The 18971-nt window shown below is 36.3% G+C and overlaps 1 protein-coding gene across 1 annotated transcript in view; it reads left to right on the forward strand.

Moving 5' to 3' along the window:
• DOCK1 (dedicator of cytokinesis 1) overlaps positions 1-18971 on the forward strand; it is a 437647-nt gene that overhangs the window by 303753 nt on the left and 114923 nt on the right. The window contains exons 30-32 of the mRNA XM_070945964.1: positions 3748-3826; positions 6291-6391; positions 14116-14174. Of these exons, the coding sequence (XP_070802065.1) occupies positions 3748-3826; positions 6291-6391; positions 14116-14174 (239 nt within the window). The remainder of the gene's footprint in view (positions 1-3747; positions 3827-6290; positions 6392-14115; positions 14175-18971) is intronic.

Consider the following 18971-nt stretch of genomic DNA (forward strand, 5'->3'; position numbering starts at 1 on the left):
GTCAGATTTCCTGCTTTCTAGCTAATTAAATTGCGTGGCACCGTGGATCCCCCCCTCACTGTTGTACTTACCTTTGCAGACTCAGAAGGCTTCAAAATGTTCCTTTTTTAGCACTGTGTGGGTGCACCTCCGGCACGCAGGCACGCTCACTCGGTAGCAGACTCACAGAACTGGTAGCAGACTTCAGAGGATTTCACCGCTGCCCTGCTGTAATGCTTCCCAGCACCTAGAAAGAAAGGGTTGGAAAATAGATGAAACAATTGGACTATTACAAGCTTCTTCAGGAAGGAGCACATGCATTCTTTCCCTGAAAAAGCAGATACTGCTGTGTGGACCCAACTCCCCACTAGGTGCTAGAATACTTTCTCTCCAGAATTACTTTAACATACCCTTTCTTGCTTCTAAAAAACTATGTTCTCCCTCCTGTTAAAGTATGAAAATATGTCAGCTTTTGCATGGCTCAGTCAGAAGATTACCTAAAGCTTCAGAAGATTTTTTTCTTTTTCCAGGCATTAGTCATCCATTTCCAGCAGTGTCTGCCACACAAGTATTCTAAGACTAATGTAGCAGAACAGATTCTACACCTGTATTATAATTTTGATTATAATGCTAGAGTAGAAAGAGCAAGTTCTTTTTTTTTTTCTTCACTTTCAACCATTTCTCCTCCGGGCAATGAGTTTTGTTTACATTTTGGGGCTTAATCAAGAACAAAAGTGGCAGAAACAGAATGAAAATCAAAGCTTCATTTTGTGTGTGTATGTGTGTCTATATGTTTTGGAGAAATTGTCTATCAGGTATTGATGTATCATAATTAACTTTAACTTTTCATCTTAAATTTAGCATCACAATTGGGACTAGAAATTTGGTCATTGCAGTTGTAAGTCAAGGCATCCATGTGACTGGACCCATTTTTCTCTCATTTTTTACAATGGTCATAAAGTGAACCCATTATTCTGAATGAGTGTTTTTTTATGGTTTCTAGTGGAAAAAAATAAATAATCACGAATTCACATGGTCACGTGGCCATAGGAATCTGCAACCAGTCATAAATGCAAACAGTTGCCAAGTGCCTTCACATGATTGTGGAGATTTGTGTGACATTTTACGATGGCCGGAAGTACTTTATGGGCCGTAAAACACCCATTCTGAGGCTGTTGTATAAAATGACTGGGGTAAGTTGAGGACTAATTGTATCTGATTATGAATTAGATACCAAGCCTGCTGTTCTCCTCTAAAGTCAGCTGTCTACTAAATAGGAATATGTGAGTAAACTCAAGACAATCTTAGGAATATAATCTATGATTGTATTTAAAGGATTAGTTTTGTAGAAGTTTCCACCTGATAATTTCAAATACTCAGCTATACTTTAGGTAAGTTTCTTCTGTGTGTGCCATCCTCATGACGAGAAATAATATGCCAACATGGACTATGCTATACTACTTTATACTATTATGTACCACTATTTTATACTATATCTCATAGTATTTCTTGGTCATGGCTTAGTATGCTACATGTACTAAGAAGTTGTCATTTATAAGCCATGATTTATTGTGCTACATATTGTACATACAAATCCTGACTTGCTTTTATTTAAGAGTGATACATGAATCCAGCAATTGTCCAACTTAGTATGGCTGCTTTGCATCTTAATAATTTTTTATTAGTAGAATAAAATTTTGTTGAACAGTTATATATATGTATAATTATGCTTTTTTCAAAAATAATGAACTAGATGAAAAGGAAGTGTTTTTTTAAAAAAAAATTACCTAGTTTTTAATTTAGTAGATTTCTCTAGTGATTTAACAGATTCAGAAATAACATTCCAAGGACATTTTTAAAAAAGTAAAATCTCTGACTAAGGATCCTCTTCAAAATATTAAAAGAAAAGAATCAAAATGGAAGAGAAATAGATATGTTAGTTTTAGTATACTAAGAGATATGGTAATTTTTAAATGTACCTAATAATTTCTGATTGCTCTATAGGAAGAGTTCCCCTCTCTTCAAGAGACTATGAAGTGCCACATATTTTCAGTTTCTAAACTTCATTAATTAATATTGAAATGTATTAGGAGTAATTAAGTTTATTATTTCTATCCTAATGTGGGTTCCTCTTTACCCTATTGGTTGTTATACGAACCAGATAGATAATTCAGAAAGAATTTTAGAGTCTGCCCTTTATGATTGCAAAGCTTTCAGATAATGCCAAGGAATTGTAATAGGGGTGAAATCTACTTACCTTCCTTACTGGTTTGGAAGTGCACACGCCGCGAACCAGAATTCTGCGCATGCGCAGAAGGTAAAAAACACATTACTTCCCAGTTAAAACCAGGAAGTAATGACACTGGGGCGGGTGGGTGGAGGTTTGTTCCACCATCACTACCAGATCACCGAACCACATACCATGATCGCTACCGGATCGTCCAATCCGGTCCGAACCAGGAGCATTTCACCCCTGAGTTGTATTATTTATACCTTTTAAAAAGTAAGTCAGGATAGTTTACCAAGACATTAATTGGCATGTTAATAACATCAATTTGAACAATCTGCTGATGAAACATTTAAAAGCAAAGGTTTTGGCATTTTCCCTTTATATCTTTGATCTTTAAAAAGAAAGGGAGAGGGTATTGCAATACCCCCTTCTCTACTGACATTGTCAGCTTTTTCTTCTTAGCAGAATGGATGCTTTGCTGAATCTGGATAGGTTAGGGTAAGTCCTGGGGGGGGGGGTCTATGACAATTTGCTGCAGCCAACTCGCCACAGCCAACTCACCATGACCAATGTACTGCGGCCAATTTGCCGCAGGACAAGAATTATACTAATATCAAAGAAATGGTGGAATTGAATCATTAAAGAAAGGATATAAAAGAATGGACATAAGGAAATGTGAATGACAAAAATTAAAATATTTTTTAAATTTATTTTAAATAATTAAATAGAATAGTTAAATTGTTCCATGGCAAGTTGTCCCGGAGTGAGTTGGCTGTGATGAATTGGCTACAGCAAGTTGGCCATGGCGAATTGGCTGCAGGAAGTTGGTTGTGGCTAATTCTCCCATTCTGCCTCAGGGAAACTCAGACCTGTCACAGCAGTAGTGAGGAAGAGGTAGAAATGTGATCTACCCTTGCTAATATTCCCTTCACTTGTTGCAGTCTTGCTTTGGGCTTAGGACTTCAGTTTTCTCATCATGGTGGTGAAGGAGATCTGAAAGCTTCAATTTGAGGGCCAGGGAGTTACACTTAACATTATGTTACTGAATAGTAAGATTTGTTCTTGCTGTAAGCAAAACCTTTTCTGAAGGTTTTTATCCAATTATACTCTTTTTGATGAACTATGCATAAATTATACAGAAAGATAAAAGCTTTTGACAAGTAGAATTTTCAAAGCACTGTTCATCAGCTATTGATTCTTAACAATGAAGACTTTATGGAATAAATATTTTTTTGCTTTATATGTACATAGAATTGTTAATTATCTTTTCTTGATCTTATGGTAAAGAGAAATGAATTCATCCAAAGGCTTCTTGTTGTTTATCAGATTCTACATATGTTAATTTTGTTGATTGATTCTGAAATATCTGCATATAATTCTGTATACTTAATAGTGGTAAAATTGCACATATTTTGAAATTATTGCTATGGCATCTATTTTCCTGGCACTTTTAGATTTATGACTAATTGGAATGCCAAACTTACAAAGGTACTAAAGTCTTAAATGTGTAATTATGTAATTTTCTCCTGATCTTTCAGAGTCTTTTTGCGAGCAATTAATCAGTATGCAGATATGCTGAACAAAAAATTCCTTGATCAAACCAGCTTTGAGCTACAGGTAAAACATACACCGAATATTGTCTTCCTTATTTCTAAAAGTCCTTCTCAATATATATTTCTGTGGTCCTCTTTTTTAAAGATTCTCATTGAATGTGCTATTTATATGTGGCATAAGATATGATATGTATGTAATTATTTATGATAGACTGATAAATTGTGTATTATAGATATATAGAGTTTATACATATTTGGATATAATGACAATCTGTATTTTACTTATCTATATTATTTAAGTTCTTTTTATAATAATGTTATTAAAAGTTTTGATTACAATAATAAAAGATAATACAGACTAAAAGAGAAAGAAGATGCAAAAAAGCAAGGGGAAAAAAAGTAGAAAAATATCCCCTTAAAAAAAATCAATCCCCACTTTTTTCATGACAAGTATAAAAAAGTTCGCTATCTCTTCCCCTTGTCTTCATCCCATAGGTCATCTCTTACTCATGGTTACCAATAAATAACATCTCCAATCCAGCTATCAGCAAAGAGTTGAACTCTTTGCTGATAATTAGATTAACATGTATTCAACTCAATATTCCATATTTCAACTCTTAACTGTAGACAAACCAACATTTAAAAAGTGGTTTCACTTTTTAAGATCATAGATACCCTTCATTCAGTGGTGGGATTCAAGTAATTTAACAACCGGTTCTCTGCCCTAATCATTTCTTCCAACAACCAGTTTGCCAAACAGCTCAGAAAGTTAACAACTGGTTCTCCCGAAGTGGTGTGAACTGGCTGAATCTCACCACTGCCTTCACTTTAAATAGAAAGACAATTAAATATGAAGCCAATTTAAATGATAGAATACATAAAATAAATATAAGGAAAAAAGCTTAAATATCATGTCTATTGTAATCAAAGCCATAACATGTTTTTTTCCTTTCCAGATGTTAAATCCAAAGAGAATCACCCCAATTTTTAACTATATTAAAAACCACATTTAGGAAACATAAAGAAATTCCAGGATCCTAAGATAAACAATAGTCTAAAATTTAACATGACAAAGGGAGATAATTTCTCCTTTAAAGAAAACAAACTCACAAAAATTCTTTACTTCAAATGGAAGACATTTAAGTACAAAACCAGTTCAAATACTACCAGATTATACACAAAGCTCCATTTGTGGCTGGAGCAAGTATGACAAAATGCCTCAGCTCCTGATTCTTTCACCCTCCAGGAATTGCTGCTTCTGGGGAAGAATGGTGGATTGAAGATAGCTCCACCAAAAGTAGAGCTGATGTTTGCAGCAAAAGACAGAGAGCTGACAAGTAGATTGGCTCCTTCAGTCCTATCTGGATAAAGAGAGGATCACCCAAGCTGTTCTCCATACAGTTGCTTCACATTTATTATTTAAGAAGAAAAATTCTGAAACGTTATTATACCATAAACCAAATTTCAGAAGAACTTAATTGGCTTTTCTAATCTGTTTTTTTAAAAACCAGGTTGCCATATTTTTGTACTGGCATATTAGTGATAGTTCATTGATCTTTACACATTTTATTTCTAAGACAAGAATATTTGACTGTATGGTTATTTTGTGGCCTTCCTCAAGTCTTTTCTCCACATTAATGTTCATATAACAGGTTCTACTTCAAGCTTTCCTTTCCCTTTCCTAGAATTCCTCCATGCTATAATTTCAAGCTTTTTATATTTTTGGCTTCGTAAGAAATTTACATTGCTGTATCTCAGGGTTTTTTTCTCAATAGATAAGGCATTTAATGAAGTGCAAAAATCACCAACTGGATTTTGCAAGCCAAGACATCCCAAAAATCTGTAGCTTCATCTTGAAAATTCTGTTGAATATTTCTACCAGACAAGATCCAAATACTAATGGGTCAAACTGCCTATTTTCATCAAATCGACTCAGAGAGAGTAGGCAGCTTTGTATGTTAGCAAATTGATTGGGTTGTAGTCTTGAATTTTTAAAGAAACCCAATAATAATCATCGATTAGAATGGAATCAGGAACTGATTTAAACCCAAGAGGACATCATTAAGGCAACTTGGTTCCATAATACAGGAGCCAGTTGGGATTTCTTTATTTTAATCAAGCAAAGATAAGGTCACTTGTTTTATATCATATAATTTGCTCAGATGCTTCATTGAATAATTTTTGCAAAGCCAAATTTTGCTCAAAAACCAAACTTGTGGACCCACTATATGTCCTAAAGGAAGAAATGAACAGAAGTGTAAACAAATTAGAAGTTGATAACAAAAGGTGGACAGTAGAGAGCAGAGAGCAAGTGGGGAGGTAGAATCTACCATCAGTTTAGCAGCGACCTCCAGCATGGAAGTCCCCAGATGCAACAATACACAAAGATTCTGTTAATAAATATAAAGTAGCTTGATGTTTTCTTGACATTAATATACACAATATAAATTACATCTTTGCTAACTTACCTGTATCAATATATTTCAGTATTAAAATGTTGACGGTTTTGTATTTTTTGCAATTTCCAGCTTTGGAACAACTATTTTCATCTTGCTGTTGCTTTTCTTACCCAAGAATCATTACAACTGGAGAATTTTTCAAGTACTAAAAGATGCAAAATACTTAACAAGTAAGTTATATATCAGATAAAAACCATGAATAGGAACTTAAAAGTTTATTAGCATAATATTACTTGAGATGCTCAGAAAACTCAAGACAGGTTGACAAGTAATCATAGTATGATGAAAGGTTAGATTTGAAACTATGATTCAAGTATTTATCATATTTTTAGCATCAAGTTAGAATCAAAAATTAAAGTATAAAGCAAACATTCATCTTATGTCATATCAATATAGTAAAAATGCTTCAAAATTACTGTTAGAAATCACCATTTTAATTCTCTAATTTTTCTGTTCATTTTAATCTCATTTTAACAGTAGTTTAATATTATATTGCTATAAGATCTTGTATGGAGATAATGGAAATTTTGTATGATGGCTACATTAAACTCTTTGATTAGAGGAAAACAAGATCTATATTTATCGCTGATTAAAAACTCCTTATAATTTTTTACATAAAAGAGAAAATGAAATATTTATTATTGGTTTGATGATTAGAAAAAAACCCTTTCTTTTATAATCATAAAGCAAGAGATAATTGTATAATTGTACTTATATTTGCTGCAAATATATTTACTGCTTTTACTCTTTATTAGTTTGTGTTCGTTTTTATGTTCTTTGTAAAGCTTGCAACAAAAATATATATAATAAAAGTTCTTGTAGCTAATTTTGAGATTAATTTTAATGTGAATTCCATGAATAAATCTCAGACATTTGTCATGCCTTTGCTTTTTCTGGCTTTAGAGGAGTAGTTTACAGATTTTATTTAAAATTTCATAATTTTAAAAGTCATATAAATTACAGTGCATTGAATTTAAACATTTATTCATTTTCTTTTTAATTTATCAAATTTTTAAATTGTTCCTCTACCTCACATTTGGGCTTTGGGTGATGTACAAATAAATATTTAAACCATTTAACCCTAACCATTAATATAAAATTTTAAAAGAATCAAGTGATTTTAAAAATGAATTAAAAGGTGGTGGCACGGCTTTCAGGACAGTAACCTACTCTATGGTTGCGTGCTTCTCCATGCACCCTAAGCAAGGCCTCAGAGTGGGAGCCCACCTTAACTCCAGGAGGAGAATGTCCACAGAGACAATACATCTTTCCATTTCCAATAGGATTTTGTGAATGCAAAGAATTTTGATATAGTAAGGTCTATATTCATACTGTGTTGCACATTATTTCCACTGTTTCCCTTCCTCTCTCTTTCCCTATTCTCTTCGTAGATTTTTAGAGTGGTTGTAAATAATAGAATTATACTACCCTTCTTTTTACTTTTAGAAGTGAACAACATGGAACTTCATCCATGCTGAATCCATTCTTTCAGTCCAGCCCTCTCAACCCTATATCCTCTCAGAATTGTTATTGTTGGAAAAATAGGAGGAAATATGTGCCTTACTGAATTATTCAAAATAAAGTTGAAATGAGATTAGATAGATGACAGACAGACTGACTGACTGATTGATTGACTGGTTTTTGGATCCAAACAATAATTCTAATAGAAAATAATAATAGAGTACAAAAATGTTAAATAAAGAGATGTTTATGAATTCGCATATAAGCATATGCTTATAACAGTAACCGTTTTTATAGTAGTGATGCCAATTTGCCAACATCAGAGATACAAACATATTGTAGAGATACATGTTTGCATAATGTCTTATTCATAATTCATTACAAACGTCCATATTGACTTATTGATGCAGCTCATTACAGCTTTAGAAAGGTAAAAATCTAACCCAATGAGATATTAATAATTGGAACTGAAGTAGTATTTTCTGTGATGGAGGCAGCCTTCTCCTAAGCTTAAAACAGTGGAGTTATTAAATGGAATGATGTAGCAAAGGCCTTTGTAACACCACAAGCACTATTTGTTTTTGTTTACCCAAAAACTCAGGCTGTGTAGAAACAAATTTAGGCTTACAACTTCTGTTGGTTACTTTCTGGATTAAAAGCTTCACTTATTCACACATTTATGAAGCTCAGATTTTAACGAACCGGTATTTCAGTTCCAGAAAATTTGAAGCAGGAAGCCCACTGTGTAGAGTACCTCATTTGGTTTGATGGCTCCAAAGTACAAGTTCCCGTTCACTGTTGTATTTTCTAACAAGCCTTGGCAAGCCCCAGCTTTGTCTGGTAACTTTTCCTGGCATGTTTTTATTTGACTGCCATTACCTCAAGCAATTCTCATGGGAACAATCTTTTTTGAGAGAGAATGAATTGACTCTTTACAGAGGCTTCAATTTTGCTATGTTTCCACATTCTACATAAGCACAACTTTTGAGAACAATCCCCCTATGGCTCTCCTGTGTTCTACCATTCATGTCTTTATACAAATTGCACAAAATAAATTCAGAAAGACGAATGGACAGTCCCATACCAAGCAAGTAACTAGTTTTGGTGTTTCCCACTTTGTTGCTGATTTCTGAAGATTGGATCCAGAAAATGCAAGCATGTATGTCTAAATGGTCTGAGAATATAGTTCCATAATGTTTTTGCTTAGATTTTTGTTTGACCAAAAGATAAATATATAATTTTGAAAATAACATACTGTTTTAAAATTAACAAGTCTTATGATTAGCGTATTTAAATAGATTAAAAATACAATATTCTTCTGAATAAGAGACATCGTTACAAATAAACTCTATTACTTTTCTCATTAACCTTCTAGATTACACTTCAGTTTCCACCCAAACCTAGACTATAACAGGACATTCAAAGTACTTATCCTCATATCCAGTACCTGTTTAATTTAGATAACACTCCGAGGCTCTCAATCACAGATGGCAACCTTCATTTCTTGCCAGTTGCTAAGATGACAGCTTCAGGGAGTTGATGCTCAGCTGTCAGCATGCTGTTTTCCTTCCTTATTTCTTTTCTAAACATAGGTGGTTTCCTCAGTATATTTTACCACATAGCTTTAATCACTAAATCAAAATTCAGTGGGAAATTTTTATTTTCCTAAGTAACAAGCAAGTAAAGTAAACCCACAGAAGCTAAAAATAATTTCTGGTTTCGGATACAAGATGCATTCGATTACTAGTAATTTCTAAGAACATCATATACTGTATAGCTGTTTTTATTCAAAGTGGCAAATTCTAGTTGAATTGCTTATTGAACTAGAAATCAAGTTTATCATGGGAAATGCAGGGAAGTGCTTAGTAGGAGAACTCTAATCATGGTGGCAGTTGATGGTGAAATCCCTTCAAATTTCTACCCAGAGTTACTTGTCAATGAGATGAGTGCCATATAAATGTAATAAATGCATAAATAAATAGAGTGAAGATCCTTTATCCTCTCAGGAAATCAGGATCCTTTCTTCTGGTTTGTACCCTTCCAACACATAAACACCAATGCTTGAGTTGACATATTCAGCCACCTTATAATCATAGGCTAATATACATTGCTATATCTGGTTTTTACTGGTAGAGTATTAATCGCTAAATTTTCTTCCTGTTATTGTAATTTCTTAATTTAGGCCTTATTCTTCTAACAAGATCTAGAACACCATATACTGTACAGCTGTTTTTTATTCAAAGTGGCAAATTCTATATTTCCATTAAAAATAAAAATCCCTGAACTAGTGTTCTTAATATAATATAAATATGCCAGTTACAGCAGCTGACCTTACATGGTTAGTATTATAGGAAAACTAGCGTCTCTGTATCAAGGCCCTCAAAGTACCCCACTTGGTTGCTTCTAATTCCTTTCTCTCTGCCTAGAGACTTACAATAAGGAAGTCCGTGTTTCATCACTGTGCCACAGAGTCCAACTAATTTGGCTCTTGAGTGCACTTCCAGTTCTCTCTGTTGCTATGCTTTGTCCTCTCTGTTGCCATGTCTGGATCTCTTATGATGAATTTTTCAAACAGAATGATTCCCACTGCCCTGACTTTCTCAGCCAATTGAGAACAGTTGGCAGGTGTGTTTATGTGTGCATAAAAATAAAAGCAGGCCCATAAATTACAGTAAAGAGTCTACAGCAAAGAGAATATCCACAGAAAGTGCTTATAGCGAAGAAAATATGGCTAGATTCAGTTTGAAAATTAAAATGCTTTTCTTGTTCTGGTTTAGTTCTGACTGAGGTTTCGTCCGATGTTTCTGGTTCAAGTTCAGGGTCATGATCCATGTATTTGACCTGAATTGGTTTAATTCAAGCTTATGCCATAAAATGTAAATTATCTAGATTGCAGTGTTGTCTTCTAAAATCAAACAGAACAAATTATTTGGTTTAATTTGAATTGTTTATAGTATCCTAATTACCTTCTTCAAATTGTTGCATTTGGGTTATATAAACTTCCACACAGAATTATTTTTTAATAAACATTTCCAGTACAATACAGGAATTGGAGAAGACGGGAATAATAAGATGGCATGCAATATCTAAATAAATAAATAAATAAGTGGTTATTTGTTTGAAAGTGATAAATGAGTGATTAATTGATAAATAATTGGGTATTGCAAGTGATTATATTTGCAACTAAGAATAAAAAGGTATTAAAAGCAGATATCTATAAGCAATGAATTAAGAAAGTTAATTGTAAGGAAATCTATAAAAGCATGTGGTTAAAGCAAAATTTATATATTTTTATGAGGAAAATATCTATACTACATCATTTTGATTTAAATCATCAAGTGCTCTTATTTATTCAATATCAAATGCTCTTATTTAGTTAAAATTAAATTTGAAATTTTTATTTTGATTTTTTTTCTTTTCATAAGCATAAAATGCCAAAATATTTTATAGGAAATGTTTTAGTTTCTGTCTATATAAGTTATAAGTTTTAGCATTATTAATCTTTATAATATCAATTGAGTTGTACAAATAAATACTTGAAACATAAAATCAAAGTTATCGAAGTCCAAATGAGGAACTTTACTAGCTCTCATTGAAAAGTAGTTCTATATTTTTTTCTCCTATAAGAGATTGACTCATTTCACATAGAATGCTGTCTTCTGTCTGTCTGTCTGTTCATCTATCTATCTATCTATCTATTTATCTATCTATCTATCTATCAAACATGAGTGGCATGGTGGCCTAGTGATAAAGATGCTCACCTCCCACTCCGAAGGTTGAGAGTTCAATCCTAGGTAGCGGCAGATGTTTCTCTCCTAGAACACAAAGAAGAAATATCTGTTGTGAACTCCATGTGGCATCTGGCCAATAAACATTGGACTCCATCCAGTCGTCCAACTCTACCCCAAATAAAGGGAGTACAGGGTTGTAGAAAAAGAGGTTTTTAATATTTATTTATTACATTTCTGAACTGCCCACCTTCCTCACATAGGGACTGTGGGGAATATACAACCTGTAGATGGTCCCTTTTGAACCACCATGCCATAAGTAAAAATGGTTATTAACTCATTGTCAGTTCAAGTGTGATCTTAAAAAGAAGAGATCCTAGAGCTTTCCAGATTATCAGAAGCAAGGGGTAGTGTCACTGTTTGGGACAATCACAGATAATGTTTATCAAAGCAAAATGAATCCCGATATAACCCAGTGCTAGGGCTTTGCAGGTGATAACCAACACTTTGAATTATACCCAGAACCTAACAATCTGTGCAACAACCCACCCGTTATGCCTTAACTTTCTGGTTTGACAAATCGAGGCTACCATGCCTTTTTTAAAACAAAACACAATTGAAGTAAAATAGGTATGCATTAGGCCTAAAATATAATTTGTTTTGTTTTTCATTAATTCAGTATAAATATCTTGCTTAGTCATGATTATCAGTAACTATGTCTTCCTATTGCATTGGTGGTTAAGTTACCCATAAAAGAGGGGTGATGTATACTTCGTGTAATACATGGATTTAGAGAATTCCTATAGAGAATTCATAAACTCTAATGTACAGATCATCTGCTATAGATAACAATACACTGAGTGACCTTATTCAGAGATTTCATGTAAATGCTGAACACCCTGAGGGTTTCTACAATGTATAAATACCATGATACTTGATGATAGATTATTGGATGATAGATTATTTTCACTCTGAATTTTGAGCCCAGGAAATTAAATTAAATGTCTCTAAATTAATGGGAAAAGGCATTTTTGACAATTTTATGATTTACCTGTTGTTTTTCAGATTTTTTTCATCAGTATTTTTATACTAATGATCTCACTACCATATTTATAATCTTATTTCCCCAGAAGCATAGCTATCTTCTAGGAGAAATCATCAACTTTTCATTTTCTAGTGATTCCCAAAACATTTCAAAAATCATCGTGCAATTTTTCAACATTAGTCATTACCGTTACTCATCTGAAACTTGAAATCTATATTTTGAAACTGTTTGTCCCAAATTATTTTTTCCATATTCAAATGTCATTTCTCCAACAAACCAGATTTGGTTGTTTTACACCAGTGTTTTGGCAGAAGCAGTTTCAAACTAGATCCCAGATTCACAAACTAGCAATTACAAATTGCACTTTACCCACAGGCTATGCCCAGATTATCCCTTGGGCATAATTACCCCTAGTTTAAGAACTAATGCTCTAAATGTCATCTGTAAGTTTAAGGTTGCGAACAGTCAGCCATCACTTAGTCCGAGACAGCCAAAAGCTGAACACAGGATGTGTTCAGGGTTCACCTGAATCTAATTTCCCTTTCATATAAATTATAGTCCTGGAGGTTCATATAATTTTGCCCTATGGAAATATGTAACTTTCCTCACTAAATAATTGAGCACGTATATTTTTACTAATTTCTTTAATTGGGTTCTCTTTATCTGTTTTTAGGACGTGTGAAAATAACTTACCATAATATAATATAATATAATATAATATAATATAATATAATATAATATAATATAATATAATATAATATAATATAATATAATATAATATAATATAATATAATATAATAATAATATAATATAATATAATATAATATAATATAATATAATATAATATAATATAATATAATATAATATGTATGGAGAAATATTGAACTTTCAAAAGGGTTCAGAAACTTTTAAGTGCCACTGCATATCCATCTTTTTTTCTAAAAAATGCAACATCTAATAAAATTATATTCAATTTTTATTTATTTTCTGATAGCTTTTCAGACACCATACTGTACATTTAATTTAATTGTACTATCTCAGCAGGTGTTATGGTTGATTTAAAAAATAACTTTATAATTAATGTGATTGGATGTTCTTGATTCGGGCTATTTATCGTTTGTCATTTTCTATATTCCATATGTGCTAAAATAAGTTAAACATAAAATATTCCTAAGAGTACTGATATCAGAGGCTGAGAAGTGAAAAATCCTTTCAATAAACTACACAGCCACCTTAGATTCACAAGGGACAGTTATGCAATATGTCAGTGAAAATCCCACAGGTGAAATGTTTATAAAAAAAATAATGCCCACTGGAATTCTTTTTCCCTTTAAGAAAAGTTGTGAAATACAGACGCTAAAGTAGGAACTAGGATGCGTGAGTTTAGAATTTTTTAAATTTATTATTTAAATCATTTCCTTTCTGTATGGTTTATGAATGTCAATGTATTGTTTGCTTACATTTTTCCTGTGGTTAACAGTGGAAATATTACTTAACAAATTGAAAAACCTGCCATTATTCAAAGTTATAAAATGAAATTTAGTTCTAAATGCTTCTTGTTTTGATAGGGACTTAGCCCCTATCAAAACTATTAAAAGTATTAAAGAATTTCAATAAAAAGTATTAAAAGAATTTTAATAAAAATTTGTACTTTCTCTAGGTATGGTGATATGAGAAGACAAATTGGTTTTGAGATTCGGGATATGTGGTACAATCTGGGTAAGAATCCCAATATTTGATCTTTACTTATACTGCTTGTGTGAATTTATGCCTGATTTGCAAATTTTGTGGACATATAATTGTATATTTATTTCTGTATTACTTTGTAATGATGTAGTTGACAAATAGAAAATATACATACAATAGACTTTTTATTATTATGGCTTGTTCAACAAAGCCATTGTCAGAAATTTTTGTGTGAAAGATTAGTTTATACCCATAAACTAACTCATTTCAGGAATTATCTTTCCTGAAATTTATTCATTAGTATACAGCATGAACAGTTCTTTTGAAAGTAGGAGTTTGCAGTCTAATATTAATTTTGGTTTTGTTTTTAAGTATTTGAAATATGTAACTGTTTCTTTATTTACCTTTGTTGCTTCAAATTCATTGCTATCCTTAAGTCTAGTGCAGGGGTGTCAAACTGGATTTCTTCAAGGGCTGGATCAACATTGTAGTTCTCCTCCGTGGGCCGGTGGGGGTGAGAAAGAATGGATGCCTTCTGTAGCACCCTGCCAACCAAAACAGGGTGTGAGGGGCGTGTACAGCCCCCTCTGCCCCGTTTTCAGCTGAATAGCCTCTTGCAACACTTTATCAGCCAAAATAGGGTGCAAGGGGACTGCATGCAGCTCCCCCACACCTCGGGTTTGCCCTCCATGGCCTCTTGCAGCACTCTGCTGGCCAAAAACGGGCCCATGCAGCCTGTTTTCGGCCAGCAGAGGCACGGCAGGCCAGTCCTTTGATATTTCCAGGCCAGCCTCGTGGGCCAGATCCGGCCCACGGGCCTTGAGTTTGACCCCTGGTCAAGTGAATGACCATACCATTTATAAATATTATAGAAAGGACATAGTACTTAAAGGAAACAATATTTAAATTACTTTATAGATTTTGATGAAAAGGCTTTGTTCTAATACATTTTTCTTATAATGTTCTTTATTTTTTTTACTCACTACCTGGAATATACTTCTTTTATAACTTGAATGTATCTCTAGAAGAAGAACAACTTTTGTGCAGAAGTAGGCAACATGGTTTCTTCTAGATCCGTGATGGCGAACCTATGGCATGCATGCCACAGGTGGCACGCGGAGCCATATTAGTGGGCACGCCAGCTCAGCTCTGGGGTGCATGCGCACGCCGGCCAGCTGATTTTCGGGCCTTCTGGGCCCACCAGAAGTAGGGAAACAGGCTGTTTCCTGCCTCTGGAGGGCCTGGGGTGGGTGGGGAAGGCCCGTTTTTCTTTCTTACCTGGCTCCAGATCCTCTCTATGCATCTTGGAAGGGCAAAAACAGCCTTTCCCACTCCCTTGGAGGCCCTACGGAGGCTGAAAGGGCCCATTTCCCAACTCCCAGTGGGACAGGAAGTGACATTTTTTTCCTGTCCCCAGCCTCCAGAGACTCCTAGAGAGGCTCCTAGAGACTCCTAGAGAGGTTCTGGAGGCTGGGGACAGCAAAAAATGTCACTTCCTGTCCCACCGAGAGTTGGGAAATGGGCCCTTTCAGCCTCCATAAGGCCTCCAAGGGAGTGGGAAAGGCTGTTTTCGCCCTTCCCAGATGCATAGAGAGGATCTGGAACCAGGTAAGAAAGAAATACGGGCCTACCAGGCCATCATGTGCCAGGAGTGGGGGTGGGTGGGGTTGCATGCACATGCGAATCTCCCCTGCCCCCCCCCTCTCCTGGCACGCGATTGCAAAAAGGTTAGCCATCACTGTTCTAGATAGTTTGAAATATATCTCCTATCAACCACAGTAGTATAGATTGTGGAATTTGTAGCCCAAAATACATGGAGAACTATCTGGCCCTTGGACATTCTTCTCTTATCAGTTAAGAGGATGGCCCCCTTGAGGCTTCACACACAATCTGTCAATAGACTGAAAAAGTTTCCACTTTAACTAGCTGAGAGATAGATGGAACTCTAAAAGTGAAAGTTGTCCAGGTTCAGATTTTTGTAACTTGAATTTATTCTCTTCAATAAATCTTATTAAACCAGTGGAGAGCCTTGCTTTCTGTTGAAATGGGCTGCCAAGAGATTGATAGTTTCTATAATTTAGGACAATACATCTTTAATCTGATTAAGTGAATTCCGGTCTACAGTTATATCTTGTTAAATCTGCATATTTTTTGTACTTTTGCTGTAATACATATTGTAGCACTGATACTTCTCCAGAAATGCTTATTTGTAACGTATAATGAATGACCCATAGAAACTTACGATTAAAGCTAAAATTGATGTATGGAGCAATTTTGAAAGGGTACAAAACGGAACAAAGCACAATTCACTGTATTGTTAATAAAATAGTTTATAATATATTTAAAATATTTAGTCATATTTTTTTGCAATTTATTGTGGCCATTTTCTTACAATCTTTGCTTTATGGAGTAATTAACATCAGATCAGGACAATCGCTTCCATCAGATGGAGCTTGGGCCATTTCCTGAGGTTCTAGCACATGACTCGGCTGAGGACTTAGTGGCCGCCTGGGATAGGGCGGCGGCTGATGCTTTAGATCGAGTCGTGCCTTTGCAGCCTCTGACCCGGCGCCGGTCTCACCTGGCTCCTTGGTATACTGAGGAGCTGAGGGAGATGAAGCGCCGGAAAAGACGCCTAGAGAGCAGTTGGAGGGCTAGTCGTTCTGAATCCGACCGAACACTGGTAAGATCTCATATTAAGAATTACCTAGTGGCGATAAGAGTAGAGAAGAGTAACTACTTTTCTACTCTTATTGCATCATCAGATAATCGCCCAGCCGCCCTGTTTAGGGTGACCCACTCTCTGCTCCATCAAGAGACGCGGGAAGACCCCTTGGAGGGTAGAGCTGAGGATTTTGTACAATATCTGTATGACAAAATTGCTCAGATTCGTGAACAGCTAGACTCTGACTGGATTGATCCAGAGGAGATGACAGGGACAGGTCCTGAGAATATTATTTGGGAAGAGTTTGATCCTGTGACTCCCGAAAGCGTGGACAGGATACTGAACAGACTAAAGGCGACCACATGTTTATTGGACCCGTGTCCATCCTGGTTGGTACTGGCCTCCCGGGAGGTGACACGAGGCTGGCTCCAGGAGATTATAAATGCTTCTTTGAGTGAGGGTGTCTTTCCCACCGTCTTGAAAGAGGCAGTGGTGAGGCCCCTCCTCAAGAAGCCCTCCCTGGATCCAGCTGTATTAGCAAATTATCGTCCTGTCTCCAACCTTCACTTTGTTGCAAAGGTTGTTGAGAGTGTGGTTGCACGACAACTGCCTCAGTACCTGGATGAATCGAATTATCTAGATCCGTTCCAGTTGGGATTCAGGCCCGGGTACAGCACAGAGACAGCATTGGTCGCATTGGTTGATGATCTCTGGAGGGCTCGAGACAGGGGTTGCTCCTCAGTCCTTGTCCTATTAGACCTCTCAGCGGCTTTTGATACCATCGATCATGATATCATGCTGCACCGGTTGGAAGGGTTGGGGGTGGGGGGCACTGTTCTACAGTGGTTCTCCTCCTTCCTCTCTGACCGGTCGCAGTCTGTGTTGACAGGGGGACAGAGGTCGACCCCGAGGCCCCTTATATGTGGGGTGCCACAAGGATCGGTCCTCTCGCCCCTTCTATTCAACATTTATGTGAAGCCGCTGGGTGAGATCATCCGTGGTTTTGGGGTGAAGTACCATCAGTACGCTGATGACACCCAGCTGTACATCTCCACCCCAGACCACCCCAATGATGCCCTCGAGGTGATGTCCCGGTGCCTGGAGGCCGTACGGATCTGGATGGGGAGGAACAAACTCAGACTCAACCCATCCAAGACCGAGTGGCTGTGGTTTCCATCGTCCCGATATAGTCAGTTGGTGCCATCTCTGACTATTGGGGGCGAGTCGTTGGCCCCCACAGATGGGGTTCGCAACTTGGGCATCCTCCTGGACTCACGGCTGTCTTTTATTTATTTATTTATTTATTTATTTATTTATTAAATTTATATACCGCCCTATTCCTAAGGGACTCAGGGCGGTGAACAGCGAACGATAAAAATACATGTAATACAAACGTTAATAATAAAAAACCAATTAAAATATACTAAACATTCTGGTCCTAGATAATTCAAGACATCCCAGTTTAAAATAAAATCAAAAAGCAATATAAAGGGAAAGTTAGGCCAGGCCGGCCTGCTGAAACAGGAATGTTTTGAGGGCACGGCGGAAAGTGCGCAGATCCAGAATCTTCTGTATCTCTGGGGGGAGCTCGTTCCAGATGGTGGGTGCCCTCAAAGAAAAGGCTCTCCCCCTGGGGGCCGCCAGTCGACATAGTTTGGCTGACGGCACCCTGAGAAGCCCCTCTCTATGGGAGCGTACTGGGCGGTGAGAGGCTATTGGTGGCAGAAGGCGGTCTCGTAAGTACCCCCGGTCCTAAGCCATGGAGCGCTCTAAAGGTGGTAACTAAGACCTTGAAGCGCACCCGGAAGACCACAGGGAGCCAGTGCAGCTCGCGCAGGAGGGGAGCCACATGGGAGCGCCATGCTGCTCCCATAACTACCCGCGCGGCCGCATTCTGGACCAGCTGGAGCCTCCGGGTGCTCCTCAAGGGGAGCCCCATGTAGAGAGCATTACAGTAGTCCAGGCGTGAAGTGACGAGGGCATGAGTGACCGTTTTTAACGAGGCCCGATCCAGAAAGGGACGCAACTGGCGAATCAGGTGAACCTGATAAAAAGACCTCCCGGCCACAGCCGTCAAGTGTTCTTCTAAAGACAGCCGTGAGTCCAAGAGGACGCCTAAGTTGCGAACCCTCTCCGTGGGGGGCAATGACTCATCCCCAATAGTC

Source organism: Pituophis catenifer, unplaced genomic scaffold, assembly GCF_029215685.1.
Source record: "Pituophis catenifer annectens isolate HBS135680 unplaced genomic scaffold, rPitCat1.0.hap2 SCAF_6, whole genome shotgun sequence".
Taxonomy (NCBI): Eukaryota; Metazoa; Chordata; class Lepidosauria; order Squamata; family Colubridae; genus Pituophis; species Pituophis catenifer.